We start from the raw sequence: 17,593 nt of genomic DNA, 5'->3' as shown, positions 1-17,593 counted from the left end.
AAAGTTGATTTTCATGTTTAATCTAACCAAACAAACCGTTAGCTAGAATCGTCGTCGGACATTCCTAAATATTTCTACGCACTGAGTAATTTAACTTGGGCGTTTATTCGAGTGCACAAAACTGGGTCACCGGATTCGCTTATCGCCTCAAGTACATTTTAAACTAAAAACACGAGAAACTCGTTTTAGAAATTTTTCTTAGACCTAAATCGTGGTGCTAAATGAACTCGTAACACCAGGGGTGTTATAGTACATATGCTGTCGAGCCTTGTTGCCCACGCCTACCGAGCCTTGTTGCCCACACCGGTGGGTACAAGATAGTGGTAGGCGCCTACAACACTGCTGCTGTCGCTGTAGAATGTCAGATGCACACGGGAGGTCATGCTGCCTTTTTCTAGGATGGTGGACGTCGGTACCTGCAAATACTATTTGATACCTAGAGGCATGTGAGGAGTCTCGCTATGTTCACCCGGTATGGTAAATCCTGGTGCCCATACTGCTATCGATGCCCAGAGACATGTGGGGGGCCTTACCGTATGGGAGTTTTAGCGGCCCCTACAATACTGTAGAGGGAGATGTCGGCACCTACAATACTGTTTGTGTCAGGGTGGCTGCAGAGTACTATTCTATGCAGGGTATGGTCTCTGGTACAGTGGTTTTGACTTGTGAGCCTTGCCTTGCCTTTCTCTGCACGTCTTCTAGTTCCTACCGAATGGGCGTCCTCGGTCAGATGGCTCCAGTCGGCTCTGAGTGCGCCAGTCGGAGAAGAGCGGTGAGCAGGGTTCCTACGAGCCCCGGTCGGAGGGATGCGGGGTCGAAGTCGGAAGTAGCGCTTTGGGCCAGGCCTTCTGATCGGAGAGGGCGTCCGGAGGTGGCTGGAGGCTGAAGCGAGTGCCCCGATCGGAGTGTTGGGCCCAAGGGGTCGACGAGTGGGCGCCGCTCCTTTCAGTCTAGACCTTTCGGTCGACGACTGGGCCATCCTTCCAGCCTTGGTGCGGAAGCTGATCCCTAAGGGACCCCGGGTTTATGAACCTGATAATTTCTATCTCTAAACAAATTTATTAAAAACTAGATTCAAATATCTATCCCATGATACTAATTATGTATCATAAATATTAATATTTTTTAATATATATTTAGTTAAAGTTATTTCTCGAAAAATGAAAACGACAGACACGTAGGGACGAAGGAAGTATATATATACTGTAGCTAGCTCCAAGTACTAAAAGCGAGGGGAAACCACTTGATTAACGGATGCGAAAGGTGTTAGACATTTAGGCATTTTAATTATCAGTTTAATCCACAAAATTAACATCAGTAGGTTCGTGACGTCATATATGTGCATATGTAAATCTCTAATGAACGTTACAGCATGCAGAGATGATATACAGGTGATTATACTAAAAGCGCAGATAACAGTAATCAGATAGGTTAGACTATACCCAGCAGAGGGTCTCATGCCAAGGGCATCAGAGGCTCCATTCGCACTAGTCGACATAGTGCGTTACTCAAAGTCGCGGACCACAATTGATGTAGGACGATGTTCGCAGTGTAGTCCCACGAACGGATCACCAGGAAGAAGATGCCTTGATGTTCCACAAGCAATCACCAGGAAGAGGACGGGATCCAAGAGCGATCACCACCAGGAAGAAGGCGTACATAGATGAGCAGTCGCAGATCGCTCCCCAAAAACCTAATCGCTGCACACCCCGTGCAAGGCTCTCAAGCGGGCGAGGGTTTCGGAGGCACCTGCTCTCCCGCTGCTCCATGCACGCAGAGGTACGGGACGGGGAAGTCAGAAGGTTGCTGAGATGTGGTTTTTCTCAGGAGCGGTTGCGGAAGATGAAGATCTAGACTGACGGAGGACTCGGATATATGGGTGCGACGGGAAGGGAGAGAAGCAGCGGAGAATCCCAAGAGACAAAGAATCGAAAGCGGAAAGGATGATAACTGACGCAATCAGTTCGCCTCCACCATAAAAAGTAATAACTTTTGTGATTATGTGGATTAAGTGGCAAAAGACTGGCCACGCTCACCTGCCTGCCTCGCCACGCCACGACCTCGGCCCGCACCCACGCCCACGGCCACGTCCTGGCCTGGCCGGTGGCGGCGGCGGTGCACGTGCGTGTGGCACGCCTTTATCCTTTTCTCAGCTTCTCAATTTAGATGAATAATTTCCAACCATATAAGCTGAGTCAACGTTCAGTCAAAATCCCATATGGTATTAAACCATACAACGCTTAATGTTACATACCATAGAGTTTTATTTGATTTATTAAATATTATATGGGCCAAGCCCATATTATATCCAACAATCCCCACCAAACTCTAAGGTTTATAATAAAAATAGTCTCAGGACCACATTTCTCTTATATACCAGTGTTTTGACGGAGACTGTTAAGTTGAATATCCATCTAGAGCAATAGTTTCACTCAGTCACAACTGAACAATGGACTAAGCCTTGAATTGCCAGTTTTGTGTGAGGTGAATGTCACTAAAGTCCTTAGCTGATACTTGGCTATAAAAGGCGTCCCCTCTATTTGAAGCATGTAAGTTATACTCCAGTGCCTTTCATGAGTATTTAAAGATCACCCAAATCTCATAGACTATGACCAGCAACCTTACTCATATAGGTGTGCTCCTCAAAAGATGTCCTGTAGGACAACATCTTTGCTTTAGCAAGCCGCTTGAAATACATTAAGATAAAAACCAACCTGCCTTACAGATAGAAAAGATGTGCATCAGAAATGAGTCTTGCTAAGGATCTTTCCTCATAATTTACTAATAGCTTGTTTCACCATTCTACTTCACGGGATCTCCGATCACATAGAACAGGTTACCACTATAGTAAATTTCAAGTGGGTCTCAAACTCATCTCTCTCGATGCACTTTCTATCACATTGCGTGACAGACCCTTAGTGAATTAATCTGCCAGATTGTTAGACGTGTGAACATAGTCCAATGCTATTACTCTAGAGTTTCTTAATTTTCTGATAGATTTCAGTCGTCTCTTAACATGCCTTGTGGACTTTATGTTATCCTTAGAACTGTTAACCTTCGTAATCACAGTGTGGTTATCATAGTTCATAGAAATAGTTGTATGGGTTTTTCAACAACTGATAAATCCATAAGGAGATCACGAAGCCATTCGGCCTCAGAGCAAGTAGTGTCTAATGCTGTGAGTTCTGCTTCTATTATAGACTTTGTTAAGATAGTCTGCTTGTAAGACTTCTAGGAAACAGCGCCACCTCCAAGCAAAAACACATATCCACTTGTGGCATAAAGCTCATCAGCATCAGAGATCCAGTTGGCATCACAATAGCCTTCCAACACTTTTGGATGTCCGATATAACGAATACCATATCTCATGGTGCCTTTTAGATAGCGCATTACTCTCTCAAGAGCATGCTAGTGATCATATCCCGGGTTTGACACAAACCAACTTAGCTTGCACACAGCAAATGAGATGTTAGGCCTTATTGCACTAGCAAGATACATGAGTGAACCAATGATCTAGGAATATTTTAACTGATCCCTTGCTATTCTCTAATTTTTCCTCAATAGCACACTAGGGTCATAAGGTGTAGAAGCAGGTGCACAGTCACTAAACCCAAAGCGACTCAGCACCTTTTCCACATAGTGGGATTGTAACAGAGTTACCCCACCATCACCTTCTCTTAGAAGCTTGATATTAAGAATAACATCAGCCTCTCCCAAATCTTTTATCTCAAAATTATTAGTTAAAAATTTCTTCACCTCCTCGATCACTTTGAGGATGGACCCAAAGATCAGTATGTCATCAACATATAAGCACAAAATGACTCCTTCACCCCCACCATACCGATAGTACATACATTTGTCAGCTTCATTCACAACAAAGCCAGCAGATGTCAAAGTTCTATCGAACTTCTCATGCCACTGCTTAGGAGTTTGTTTCAGGCCATATAATGATTTTAATAACTTACACACCTTGCATTCTTGACCATTTGCTACAAACCCATCCGGCTGATCCATATAGATCTCCTCCTCTAACTCTTTATTTAGGAAAGCTGTCTTAACGTCCATTTGATGAACGATAAGACCATAAGAGGCTGTCAGGGAAAGCAAAACTCGAATTGTGGTCAATCAGGCAACCGGTGAATAAGTATCAAAGAAATCCTCACCTTCCTTTTGAGCATAGCCCTTGGCCACAAGCCTTGCCTTATACCTCGCGATAGTACCATCAGGCCTAAGCTTTTTCTTGAACACCCATTTGCACCCTATAGGCTTGCACCCATAGGGACGATCAATAATTTTCCAAGTTCCATTAGACATAACAGAATACATCTCACTCCGTACTACTTCCGTCCATAAGTTAGCTTCAGGAGAGGAATATGCCTCCTCAATGGTCGTTGGTGTGTCATCCACAAGGTACATAATATAGTCATCATCAAAAGACTTTGTAGTCCTCTGTCTCTTACTTTTTCTTGTGACTATAGTGTCATCCTCCTCAGGATTTTGTATATAGGGTTCTTCAGTTTGTTCTATCAGAATAAAATTTTTATGCTCATGGGAAATTATAAATTCATGACTAGTCGTGCTAGGGGCATTTTTCATGGGAAACTCATTCTCAAAAAATGTAGCGTCTCTAGATTCCATGATTGTATCAACAGCCATCTCAGGAACACTAGAGTTTATGATTAAAAATCTATAACACACGCTGTGAATAGCATAACCAAGAAAGACACAATCAACAGTCTTTGGTCCAAGCTTTCGCTTTTTGTTTATTGGCACATTTACCTTTGCCAAACAACCCTAAGTTCGTAGGTAAGAGAGATTTAATCTCTTCTTCTCCCATTCCTCGAATGGTGTAATTTCTTTGTTCTTTGTGGGCACTCTATTCAGGATATGACATGCTGTCAATATAGTCTCACCCCACCATTCATTAGATAGTTCCGCAGTCTCTAATATGGCATTTACCAAATCAGTTAGAGTGCGGTTCTTTCTCTCTGCAATCCCATTGGACTATAGTGAGTATGATGGCGTCCTCTCATGAATAATTCCATGCACCGCGCAAAACTCAGAAAATTCATTTGAGAAATATTATCCTCCGTGATCAGACTGCAAACGCTTGATTTTCTTCTCAAGTTGATTTTCTACCTCAGCTTTATAGACTTTAAAATAATACAACGCTTCATCTTTAGTTTTTAATAAATACACATAGCAAAATCTAGTACAATCATCTATAAATGTCATGAAGTATCGTCTACCATCTTTAGTCAATTCGCCATTCATTTCACATAAATCAGAATGAACGAGTTCTAATGGTGCCAAGTTTCTTGCCTCAGCAGCCTTGTGAGGCTTGCGCGGTTGCTTCAATTGCACACACACCTGACACTTAGAATCTTTAACTAAGTTAAATTTCAGGATTCAATTCAGATTTGCATGCCACGCGAGACAGCCAAAATTAATGTGACAAAGTCGTGAATGCCATATATTCGACTCATCCGAAATATTAATATTGTTCACCACTTTATTACACACATCATCAAGCAAAGATAAGCGGAACAAGCATCCGCAATCATAACCTTTTCCAATAAATGTTTATGTCTCGACACAACACATTTATTGGACTCAAGCATAATTTTAAAGCCATCGCAACACATCTGAGAAGCGCTAACAAGATTCTTCTTGATGGAGAGAACATGTTGCACGTTCTTTAATAGCACCGTCTTTCCCAAAGTAAACTTTAGAACAACCGTACCAGCACCAAGAACACGCACATGTGAACCATTTCCCATCAGCAAGGCTCCAGTCCTGCCGGCCTAATAGAAAGTAAACAAAAAAACATCAACACACGCATGAATATTAGCACCGCTGTCCATCCACCACTTAGGTGAAAGACAAACCGAGAGAACAAAAGGTCTGGGCTAATTACCATATCCAGATGTTCCTCCTCTAGTCTCGCTAATTACCATGTTTGTTGGTTTCTTTTCTTGCTTATATTTGCGGTCTAGGCACGCACTTGCCCAATGCTCATCACTCCCGCAAACAAAGCAACCTCCACCTTTTTTGTTGTTTTTCTTCTTAAACTTTGTAGTTTGCTTAGACTTTGCATTGTTGTTCTCTGGCATGTTCTTCTTTTTATTACAAGATGCAAATGAGTTTTTCTTCTGCACCATATTGGCAGCGGAAGACTCAACTCCTTTTCCACGGTTGTCTTTTGCTCTCGCCCTCTCCTCAACATCAAGAGATCCAATAAGCTCAGCCACGCTAAACTCTTGTCTCTTGTATTTTAGAGAAGTAGCAAAATCCCTCCAAGAAGGTGGCAACTTAGCGATTATACCGCCGGCCACAAACTTATCGGGCAACAAACATGAAAAATATTCTAGTTCCTTTGCTAGCGCCTGTATCTCATGAGCATGTTCGACCACAGAACGGTTTTCAACCATTTTGTAGGCATACAGCTGCTTCATAAGGTATAGCTCACTGCCAGCATCAGAAACTCCAAACTTTGCCTTACGGGTATCCTATAACTCTTTGCCTGATGTGCAAGATATGTAGTTTTTCTCATACTTAGGATGAAGTGCACTGATCACGACGCCTCGAAACATGTTATCGACAGCCAAGAACTTTTTCTCCTCCTCAGGAGTAAACTGTTCAGGCTTCCCCTATGCAGCGTGATAGCAGTTCATCGCAGTCAACCACAATACCATCTTGGCACGCCATATCATGAAGTTCTTGTCATCAAAATTATTTGGCTTCAAAGCAGCAGCAAAACCACTGACAAAAAATTTTCTAAGATTAGGTTTTTGGATTGTTAGATATTTAGACATTTTTATTATCAGTTTAATCCAGAAAATTAACATCAGCATGTTCGTGACGGCATATATGTGTATGTGTAAATCTCTAACGAACGCTACAGCATGCAGAGATGACATACAGGTGATTACAGTAAAAGCGTAGATAACAGTAATCAGATAGGTTAGACTGTACCCAGCAAAGGGTCCCATGCCGAGGGTATCGGAGGCTCCATTCGCACTAGTCGACATAGTGCGTTGCTCAAAGTCACGGACCACAGTCGATGCAGGACGATGTTCGCAGTGCAGTCCCCACGAATGGATCACTAGGAAGAAGACGCCTTGATGTTCCACAGGCAATCACCAGGAAGCGGATGGGATCCAAGAGCGATCACCACCAGAAAGAAGGCGTACGTAGATGAGCAGTCACGGATCGCTTCTCAAAAACCTAATCGCCGCACACCCCGTGCAAGGTTCTCAAGCGGGCGAGGGTTCTAGAGGCACCTGCTCTCCCGCTGCTCCGTGCGCGCAGAGGTACTGAACGGGAAAGCCAGAAAGCTGCTGAGATGTGGTTTTTCTCAGGAGCGGTTGCAGAAGACGGAGATTTGGACTAACGGAGGACTCGGATATATGGGTGCGACAGGAAGGGAGAGAGGCAGCGGCGAATCCCAGAAGACGGAGAATCGGAAGCGGAAAGGACGATAACTGACGCAATCAGTTCGTCTCCACCATCAAAAGGAGTAACTTTCGTGATTATATGGATTAAGTGGCAAAAGACTGGCCACGCCCGCCCGCTCGCTCGCGGCCCGGCCGGCGGCGGTGGCGGCGCGCGACCATATAAGCTGAGTCAACGTTCAGTCAAAATTTCGTATGGTATTAAATCATACAACGCTTAATATTACATACCATAGAATTTTATTTGATTTATTAAATATTATATGGGTCTAAGCCCATATTATATGCAACCAAAGGAGTAAAAATATCATCGGCCAGAGTGCAAGGACGACTAGCTAATTAGCTATAGTCCAGGCAGCGATAGATGCTTGCATGGCTCTGCCTTGACATCCCTTTTGTCTAAGAGCGCACAATGCACGTGGCTGACGTCTATCAGAACCAGACTATCACCTTCTCCAAACAAATCGACTAACCAAGAATCAGTGCTCGGTTACAAGCTCAAATTTCCAATTTGCTACAGTGTCACACTCAGTCTCAAACCACGGCCGGAAGCAAGAGCAGGGCTTGCTTTGACGGCGTGCGCGGTGGGCTCAGAACCGATAAGCTGGCCATCCTGTCATGTCGATGGTTGGCGGCTGACACCCTGTTTCGTTTAGTCGTATCAGCCGTGCTTATCCGTTATGATATAGATTTTTTTCTCATAATAAAATAGCATCAGCCGGTTTATAAGCCACGTAAACGAGCGAACAGGGTGTGGCGCGTGAGAGGTCGTGTGCCTCCATGGAACGAAGAGCAGGGTAGACATGCACACAGCACGACAACCACTTCAGAGCTGTCCGCCAGTCTGCTGCAGACGTACGCCGACGCCGACCATTTCATCGTCACCGATCAGTTTAGTAACCCATCCCCGTCGTACGTGCTCGGTGCTCCTAATTTGATTTTGGAGGCTAAAAGTAGGGGCCTGTTAAAGTTGCTTTGATAACCTTAAAACACCTTTTGAGTTTTATTAGTTGTCGAAGATATGTGGTGGAATCTATCTGCCGATGAAACCAGTCAGAAAAAAAAAATCTATCCATCCAATTTTAGATGAATTGGCTAGCACATATATTTATATTGCATATAGATTATATATTGAAAAAGAAAAGGAACAGGTAACGGTGAAAAGAAGAACGAGCTGCTGGTCTTCAACTAAAGATTATGGCCCAGCAAAAAGCAATGCGCAGCAGGTGGATGTCCCGCCGCGCCCATCTCTAAACCGGCGTTGATGCTTGACCATGGTATTGGACACGTCGCCGCCAAATTTCGCGGCGGATGCACAGAGGCGCAGCGCAGCCCACTGCCTGCCTCCCTCTTTCCCTCGTCGCCGATCTGAATATATCGGATGAATCATATTTGATGTAATCTGGATCAGATATGCAGCATAGAAGTTCGATCGAACTTCGATCTCCAAAATATGTCGTTTTCCATACATCAATGAGAAATAGCAACTCTGTAAAAGTATGTTCCTTGTAAATAGCTACAACTCTGCTAACAGAAACGCTACTTCAAATGGGAAAAATTCCTGATACATATCAAACACCACCAACAACACTAACACCCATGAGAATTCCTGCCACAATAACATCATCTTATTTCCCTCCCATGATCAAATGTTAGCGGACCGGGAACTGCCACAAGAGAAGGCCGCAATTTGCTCCGCCAACCTGGGCAGCCAGCCGCAAGGTGCAATTTCTCCAAAAAAACCTGCCCCCATGTCTGAAGAGCCCTTAGTACATGGGACCTTTGTTAAAGTCTGGCATTACTATTTTACAACTAGAAACTTTGGTGGATCTCTACAAACCCCTTGCCCACGATTTAGAAAGCAGAAACCTGGCTAAAAATGAGCAGGTTGTCCAGCTGGAGCCACGTCATTCAGGCATTTGCATGCTGATTTAGTTCGGAAAGTTGCTGAGGACAAACAGCACTGCAGGTTAGGGAATCATTGGATCACCAGATGAAACTGTGTGCATATGTGTGTCCCTCCCGTTAGGTTCCATGGGAGAATCCATGCCTGGTGGACCTGAGATTGATAATTTATCAAATATAAGATAAGAGCAGATGCAGGATGTGATCAAAATAGAGGTTACATGCCACTGGCAGAAGTATGTTACCGAATATCGAACCAATGGAAGGCCTTGTTAGAGATGAATTCCTTTGCAGATCTGCATGCATTTATAGTTTCAGTCTTTCAGTTCAGAAGTAACATTAGAGCATAATGTCCATTTAGATGCCACTGACAACTAGCCATGTAAATACTGGTAATTCAATGGAACATTACTAAGGTTCCTGAAACAATGACTGCTTGCAGAATTCAACACACAACTTCTTGATGAGTACCGATGTCATAAGGATTAAGGAGACAAACCTGAAATTTTTATTGCTTTCACTGCATCAAAGTTTTTGTATGTATACCCCACAAAGCTCAGATCTTTGGAGTTTAGCATCATCTGTAGATTTGTTACATAATAGACACATAAGGTTGAGAATACAAAGGGAAAAAAAAATAGATGTAGATATCTAAGACAAAATTAACATAAATTCTACTAAGACAGGCAGGTGATTTTAAATTTGAGGTAACTGGAGCAAAAAACATTTCTAAATAGCAGCTTATATAACCATTGTTAGGCAACGGATTAATCCTATACCTTACAGCAGTAATACTAGTATGAATATGGATAGTCCAGTGTAAACACTATCCACCTAATTTTCTCATGACAGCTTGTATCAACATGAATAGAGGGTGTGAGACAATCATAATCTGATGAAAAATAAACTCAGGAAAACAGTTACATGGCACACTAGCAAGCTGGAATGAAAAAAAAATGATGAACTTTAGAGCTTCAGTGTTTTTTTACGCTAGTTTCTGAATCTGAATGTACATGCATACCTTTCTTGAAGGCCCAGAGCCAGTTTTGGCTGGAGGATTTTCCAACTGCCACAGAGAATAATGAAGTAAGTTGGAGAAACACGATTCATGAGCTAGCAACAAAAATATACAAGAAAGTAAAAAATAGTGCCAAGCTCAGAAAGCAGAAACTTAGGCATCCATATAGTCAAGCAAATATGAACAAAAACATAGTTACAAACATAGCCTCATTCATGTAAATATTTAAATGTTCCTTGAAGGTGGAATAAAATGCAAGAAAATCAATCAAAGAATACCAGCGGCCTCTTTCAATTAATTACATGCCATATTCTGAAGGCAATAGTTTGTTGATTGACAAAGTTTACAGTTTGAAGAATCCAAAGCAGGAACAAGAGTAAACCTATCACTGTAGATTCAGATGGACTTAAGTGTACAATTTAAAGAATTGTAGAGCAGTAAAAAAATAAAGTGCAAAGTGATTCACTTACTTCCTCAAATTTCATGAAATTTTGTGTATCCAGTTCATCATTTACTTGAGGCTTAAATGCTGCTTCCATTTCATAAAGTTTATCCCATGCAACTCCTCGGAACCAAGGATGTGCCTAATTGTAAAGGAGAACATATAGTAAACATAGCAAGAAACACAGTAAACAAGACAAGAACTATAGGGGTTTTTTTTTCTGTGACAGGCGCTACCTTTATTTGATCTGCTCCTGCACTGCCAATCCTGTGGTCAACATCACATAATAACCGGCAAATGAGATCTCTTGCTTCATTTGACAACTTTGCATCCTCAGGAAATTTCAAATGGTTTCTCCAGTGCACAATCTATAAAAATGGGGAAATAGATATCAGTGTAACACTCTAAGAAAAGGCAGGATAAGCTTGCAATTATTCATGAGGCTGATGTGCAAGAATGGTAAACATGTTGTATATATCCCTAAAATGGAAGACAACAAAGAAAAACACCACTCAGATTTCTTTATCTTTTTATGAATCATATCTGATTATGAGATCAAAAGAACCATGTCTCTTCTATCATTGGCTATTGGATCTATGCATAAATTTTCAGTTTAGTAGAATGATACAGTGCTGTTTAGTAGTATGCATCAAAATCGATCTTGCATTCATTACATGTTTCCGAGAAACTACAGAAAACATCATTTATGGCTAAGATTTGCATCTTTGATGAGTTGTCGTGATATTAATGGGACTTAATTTCCCTAACGACCCAGCTTGAAGCTGACCTATTGGACAACAACAACAACAACAACAACAACAACAACAACAAAGCCTTTAAGTCCCAAACAAGTTGGGGTAGGCTAGAGTTGAAACCCAACAGAAGCAATCAAGCTTCAGGCACGTGAATAGCTGTCTTCCAAGCACTCCTATCTAAGGCTAAGTCTTTAGGTATATTCCATCATTTCAAATCTCCTTTTATTGCCTCTACCCAAGTCAACTTCGGTCTTCCTCTGCCTCTCTTCACGTTACTATCCTGACTTAGGATTCCACTACGCACCGGTGCATCTGGAGGTCTTCGTTGCACATGTCCAAACCATCTCAACCGGTGTTGGACAAGCTTTTCTTCAATTGGCGCTACCCCTAATCTCTCACGTATATCATCGTTCCGAACTCGATCCCTTCTTGTATGATCGCAAATCCAACGCAACATACGCATTTCCGCGACACTTAGCTGTTGAATATGTCGTCTTTTCGTAGGCCAACATTCTGCACCATACAACATAGCAGGTCTAATCGCCGTCCTATAAAACTTGCCTTTTAGCTTCTGTGGTACCCTTTTGTCACATAGGACACCAGACGCTTGCCGCCACTTCATCCACCCTGCTTTGATTCTATGGCTAACATCTTCATCAATATCCCCGTCCCTCTGTAGCATTGATCCTAAATATCGAAAGGTATCCTTCCTAGGCACTACTTGACCTTCCAAACTAACATCTTCCTCCTCCCGAGTAGTAGTGCCGAAGTCACATCTCATATACTCAGTTTTAGTTCTACTAAGTCTAAAACCTTTGGACTCCAAAGTCTCCCGCCATAACTCCAGTTTCTGATTCACTCCTGTCCGGCTTTCATCAACTAGCACTACATCGTCCGCGAAGCTGACCTATTGGACACTATCCATAAACTGATTGGGTAGACTAAGCCGTATAAGATGCAGGTATGCAGTGGCTGTAATTAGGTATCACCTCACAGCATGAGCTAAAAATACTAAGGAATAAAGCAGTTTTCTGTGCTAACTTAGCCTTATTTTGATGATAAGCCTATAAGCTACGCTAAGCCAAATAACAGTCAGCAAACTATATTAAGAAGATACAATTATAGAACTGAGCCAAAGAAACACCAATGAAAAACAAACCTTTCGGCATGTAGTTATTGGATCATCGGCGTAAAATGGTGGATACCCAACTAGCATCTCATACATGATCGCGCCCAGAGACCACCTGGGAATAAAAAAGAGGACAATAAATACCAGTTATTAAAATTGAAGACACATATAAGCACCTTGACATTAACTTGATTATGTAAACATTATTCCAACAAAGTATACCAATCGCATTCCATTCCATATCCCTTCTTTAGCAGAACCTCTGGAGCAATATAATCCGGTGTCCCAACAGTTGAGAATGCCTGCATAAACATAAATTCAAAAGTAAGAAAAACTAATAAGAAGCAATCATGTTGTACATTGTACACAAAGAGTATCAATTCTCTTCCTGGTAAGGATCGCTACAAGATATTATCCAAGCAAAATAAAAATCACAAAGATTGATGCAATCCCCAATAGGTAAACTGTACATATGTATACCAGTTTTCTCCTGTTCATCTGCCAGTGCTGAAGCTGTTCGTGTTGACTTCTCCATCTTCTACCATTTGCTGTATCGGACAAGGAACTATCAATATCCATTGATTCCCTCAAGTTGTCATCACCCATGGGTTCATCTTCATTCAAAGTTGAGAGCTTCGAACAATCAATTGGCTTGCACAGCCCAAAATCAGACAGCTTCATGTGACCATTCTTATCTAGAAGCAAATTATCAGGCTTAATATCTCTGCAACAATAACAAACCAAATATATAGATCAGTAAAATGGTAGAACCACAATACATTAGGTGCCTTTAAACAAAGATATGTAACCTGTGGATGTAGTTATGTTTATGGATGGATTCGATAGCAAGAATTGTCTCAGCAATGTAGAATCGCGCCACATGTTCAGTCAAGGTATCCTCTCTCATGAGAAGGGTCATGATATCACCACCAGGGAGGTACTCCATAATAAGGTAAAGGTACTCGGTGTCTTGGAAAGAATAGTAAAGCTTCACAATGCAGTGACTAGCAACTTCGGCCAACAAGTTTCTTTCAGCTCTAACATGTTCCACCTAATAGAGAAAATAATAAAGAGCTCAATTAACTCAACTATCCAATAATGGATGGCAATTATTTTTTTATGGTCATTTGAAAAACATCAGAATAATTTTGATTTCATCGCAAACAATACAGCAGGGCCTTGATTAATCATTTTTTAAATGGTCTCTTGAAAAACATCAAGTGATCCCGATAAAAAGAGATTTCATCGCAAACAAAACAGCAGGGCCTTTAATAGCAAACATCATGTCATGAATGGTTAGATCTCAAGCTAGTAAATTTTCTTTAGCAGAGTGATCTGAAGTATTGTCAAGGCAAATTTCTAAGGATTTTGACAACTATGATGCAGCACTTGATATATGATTTTATTAAACATACTAGAATCGAACAACAATGGCAGGTTCATCTGAGAAACATTTGGTTCATCCAAATAAAATCAAGTGTTCACCTGATCTCAAACAAAGTTCATGGTCACTGAACTAAGATAATGAAAAACATGTAACTAAATGGATAATTCAGAAAAAAAAAATCCTCTGTATGGTAAAATATAGCGACTAAGATCAAGCTCAGCAAAATTGACCACTGCAGAACTAGTGCTTTCAATTTCATGGTTCTCTCACACATCATTTTATAGTTATATCAACAAAAAGAAGTTCAAACAGTTATGAATTAATGCTTTTGATGAGAGAAATTGTGGGATGTGGGTTTTGCTTTCGCAGGAAACTAACCTAAAATGGACGCATCTGTCTGTTGGTTGTCAGAGATAGGATAGAAGTATACTAAATGAAAAGGAACTCGAAGAATAGAAAAGGCACTTTCACATAATTAATATTTTCAATCAGGTATTAGATGAAACATAAACCAGTCAATAGAGCCACTATAACTCCAAAACAGAAATTGAAAATAGCCAGAAATGCAAGCTATCTTACTTGGCCCCTGACAACCATATCAGACTTCTTGAGTTTTTTCATTGCATAAATGTTGCCAGAGGTCTTCTCTCGACACAATTGAACCTGTCATATACATTATGAACAGCACAAAATCTCAGTAATAAGTTATTATAAAGGTAAAAGCAACAGTTGTCACATCTCAAAGAGAACATGTCTTGCCTTCCCTAGAGTTTAAGCATTTATGGACATAGAAAATTAGTGCAACTAACTAAATTCACTGCCATAAATAGGACATAGGTACATGTGGAAAAGTATATGACCAAATTCAGTTTTCTGACCTCTCCAAAAGCACCTCTCCCAATAATAGTGAGCAGCTCAAAGTCATCCACACAAATTTTATGCCTTTTAAGTCGCATGTATTCAGTTTCCTTCCTCTCAAGATCTTTCATTAAATTGATTTGCTGCTCCTTGGGAACTTGAGAAGAAGCTAGCTGTCTCTCCAATCTAAAGCGCCTGCAATGCATTACATTTTGTAAGTGATAAGATGTGAACAAAAGATGCACCTTCTTCAAATAAAGGTCATAAACTCATGATCTCAGGGTATAAAAGGCAAACTGATTACAATAAATTGGAATGCCAAAGGATAAGGCCAACAAATAACAATATCATGATCAAGCACCATAGGTAGTAGGTCATAACTCAATGGCATGCTTAGTATAATAAAAGATCAATGCATGAAAAGTGTGTGCCCATGATACATACTCCCTCCATTTCAGGAAACTTGATGTTTTAGTTTTAGCTCTTGGAAAAAAGATTTGGCACATATCAGCTTGGGTTGCAGTCTGCACATGCCTTCATGCATTTCTCTAATGAGGGGCTTATTCATTCATTAGCATGGCTTGGGTAATTTCCGTTGAGCACTAATCTGTCCTAAAATGCTAAAAGATCAAATTTTTGGGGGCGGAGGTAGTATATATATAGAAAATAATTCTGCTTCGTTACATATCCATTTAATGTTCAGGAATGTATTTATACAGCTGGCATCTGATGCATTGTTTCCTTGTCAACAAAAAGGGAAACAGGGATCAACTATTCCCCTAGGTACAAAAAGGAAAGGTAAGCCAAAGCTGGAAATGTTGTGATGTACATTAATTAATGAATGATTGCCAAAAGATAATTTCTAGCATGATTAATAGAACAAGTGTGTTTTAAATAGTATGCATCATCATCCACTGCCTATTAATGGAAAGACCATGAGAATGCCCAATAGTCCACTCTCAGTTCACAAGCAGCAGGAAACATGTTCTAGTTACACCAAAACTATCAGTCTGATAGTGATTTGAAAACCAACACAAACAATTCCGACTACACACTATCAAACAAAAAAACGAGGAAAACAAAAGGGGCACGTCTGACAAACTTTTGTGCCACTTTAGCTCCTCTAGGTCAAAGGCAATCGCAGTACTGCCACATTGTCTCGACAACAACGCTCCAGGCATCGTTACGCAGTTAGTCAAACAGCAGGGAGCACTAGAAGCTCAGCGTAACAGCTCTTAGCGCCAAAGCAAACTACTACATGCAAGCAATTTGAGCTAATTTTGCCTGATGCATTTAGCAGACACTAAGCATTCAAAAACAACTAGTGCAACAGGATCTCCGGTCCTCCCCAAATTAGCTCAAATTGTAGGACCTCAAATTGCAGGAAGAGGTGTCAATTCCCGAATCTATAACGTTGCACTACACCACAGGCTACTCTAGAACTTGTGAAGTCATGGCCACCAGGCTACTAGCACTAGCACACGGTGCCCTGCATTCCACAAGCAAGCAGCGCAAAGCTGGCCAAATCAGCAGCCCAGACAGGTAAGCTCCGGCGGCGCGAGCTAGGAGACTCCCTCCCACGGGCAACCCCAGCTCAGACCCCCTCGATCGAGCTCGCAGCGCGCGAGATCTAGCCCAGCCGCCCGCCCGCGCGCGAGCAAGCAGCAGCTCCAATCGGCGGCCGTGGCCGGCCGGCCGCGGGCGCGTGCGGGGGGAGATCGGATCAGCAGGGCCGGTACGGTACGGTTACCTCTCCTTGCGGTCCTGGATGTTCTTCGTCTGCGAGCGGTAGTGGTTCTCGATGAACTTCTTCGCGGCGGCGACGCGCTCCATGGTGAGGGTGGACCCCACCGCCTCGGCTGGCGCGTCCGCCCCCGCCTCCCCTTCCCCTTCCTCCGCCACCGCCGCGAGCGGCTCGGCGGCGGGGATCGCCGCGGCAGCCGGCGCGTCCGCCATCTCGCTCTCCATCCCCCGCACACCCCACACCACCCCCTGCACCGCTGGCAGTCCCTCTCTCTCTCTCTAGCTGTCTCCCTGTCTCTCTCTCTCTTCCCTCAGCGCAGGCGCAGCGGCTGTGTATTCTCTCTCTCTCCTTTTTGCCCCTCGGTGTATGGGGGCGATGATGCTTGTCGCAAGCGCGCGCGCGGGCCGCTTATATACAGCGCAGGATCGCGTTAAACTAATCGGGTTTTTCGTGGGAGGTTAGAGGGAAAATATGAAATGGGGGAGAGCTAAGCCTGAGCGTAAGCGAGCTCGGTCCACGAACAGAAGAAGGCTGGAGACAGGTGCGCAAATGGGTAGTACAGTTTCCAGCTGGAGTTAATTTTTTTTGTTTTTTTTTGTTTTTCTCTTTGCTTGCGCTGAGCGATCTCTTCTGTCATGTCTGACGGTGTGGAGGACGAGCTGTGTTTAGGTATTTTGCACGTAAAAATTCTAAAAAATGCCTGTCGATCTCAGGAGCCGAGTTTTCGATCCGATGAATGAATTGCGAATGGACACACGTCATGTGCTATGGTTTTCAAAACTATAAATTTTATGCATCTAAACACTTTATTTATATCACTCCAATACTAAAATACTTCATAAAATCGTGATATATATTTTTTAAAACTCTAAAAACACTTTGATGAATCAAACGAGACTTT

General features: G+C 42.3%; 1 protein-coding gene across 2 annotated transcripts; it reads right to left on the bottom strand.

Annotated features, from left to right (window-relative positions):
- Nucleotides 1-8,879: 8,879 nt before the first annotated feature.
- Nucleotides 8,880-17,184, bottom strand: LOC136461612 (uncharacterized). Of its 2 annotated transcripts, XM_066460894.1 has the most exons (13): nt 16,699-17,182; nt 14,969-15,143; nt 14,670-14,753; nt 13,513-13,754; nt 13,184-13,427; nt 12,926-13,005; nt 12,734-12,818; nt 11,056-11,187; nt 10,848-10,961; nt 10,381-10,425; nt 9,859-9,940; nt 9,605-9,655; nt 8,880-9,513 (listed from the first exon to the last, which is right to left on the bottom strand). In XM_066460894.1, exons 1-13 carry the CDS (start codon nt 16,914-16,916, stop codon nt 9,425-9,427), a joined length of 1,641 nt encoding a protein of 546 aa, XP_066316991.1. In that variant the 5' UTR covers nt 16,917-17,182; the 3' UTR covers nt 8,880-9,424. The 2 variants fall into 2 exon arrangements, with proteins under 2 accessions (XP_066316991.1, XP_066316992.1); XM_066460895.1 differs by lacking the exon at nt 14,670-14,753 and having other exon boundaries at nt 16,699-17,184.
- Between the last annotated feature and the right edge of the window lie 409 nt (nt 17,185-17,593).

This window comes from Miscanthus floridulus, chromosome 6 (assembly GCF_019320115.1).
Source record: "Miscanthus floridulus cultivar M001 chromosome 6, ASM1932011v1, whole genome shotgun sequence".
NCBI lineage: Eukaryota > Viridiplantae > Streptophyta > Magnoliopsida > Poales > Poaceae > Miscanthus > Miscanthus floridulus.
Note: the sequence above shows the minus strand (reverse complement) of the source record. Positions and strands in the feature narration are given on the sequence as shown.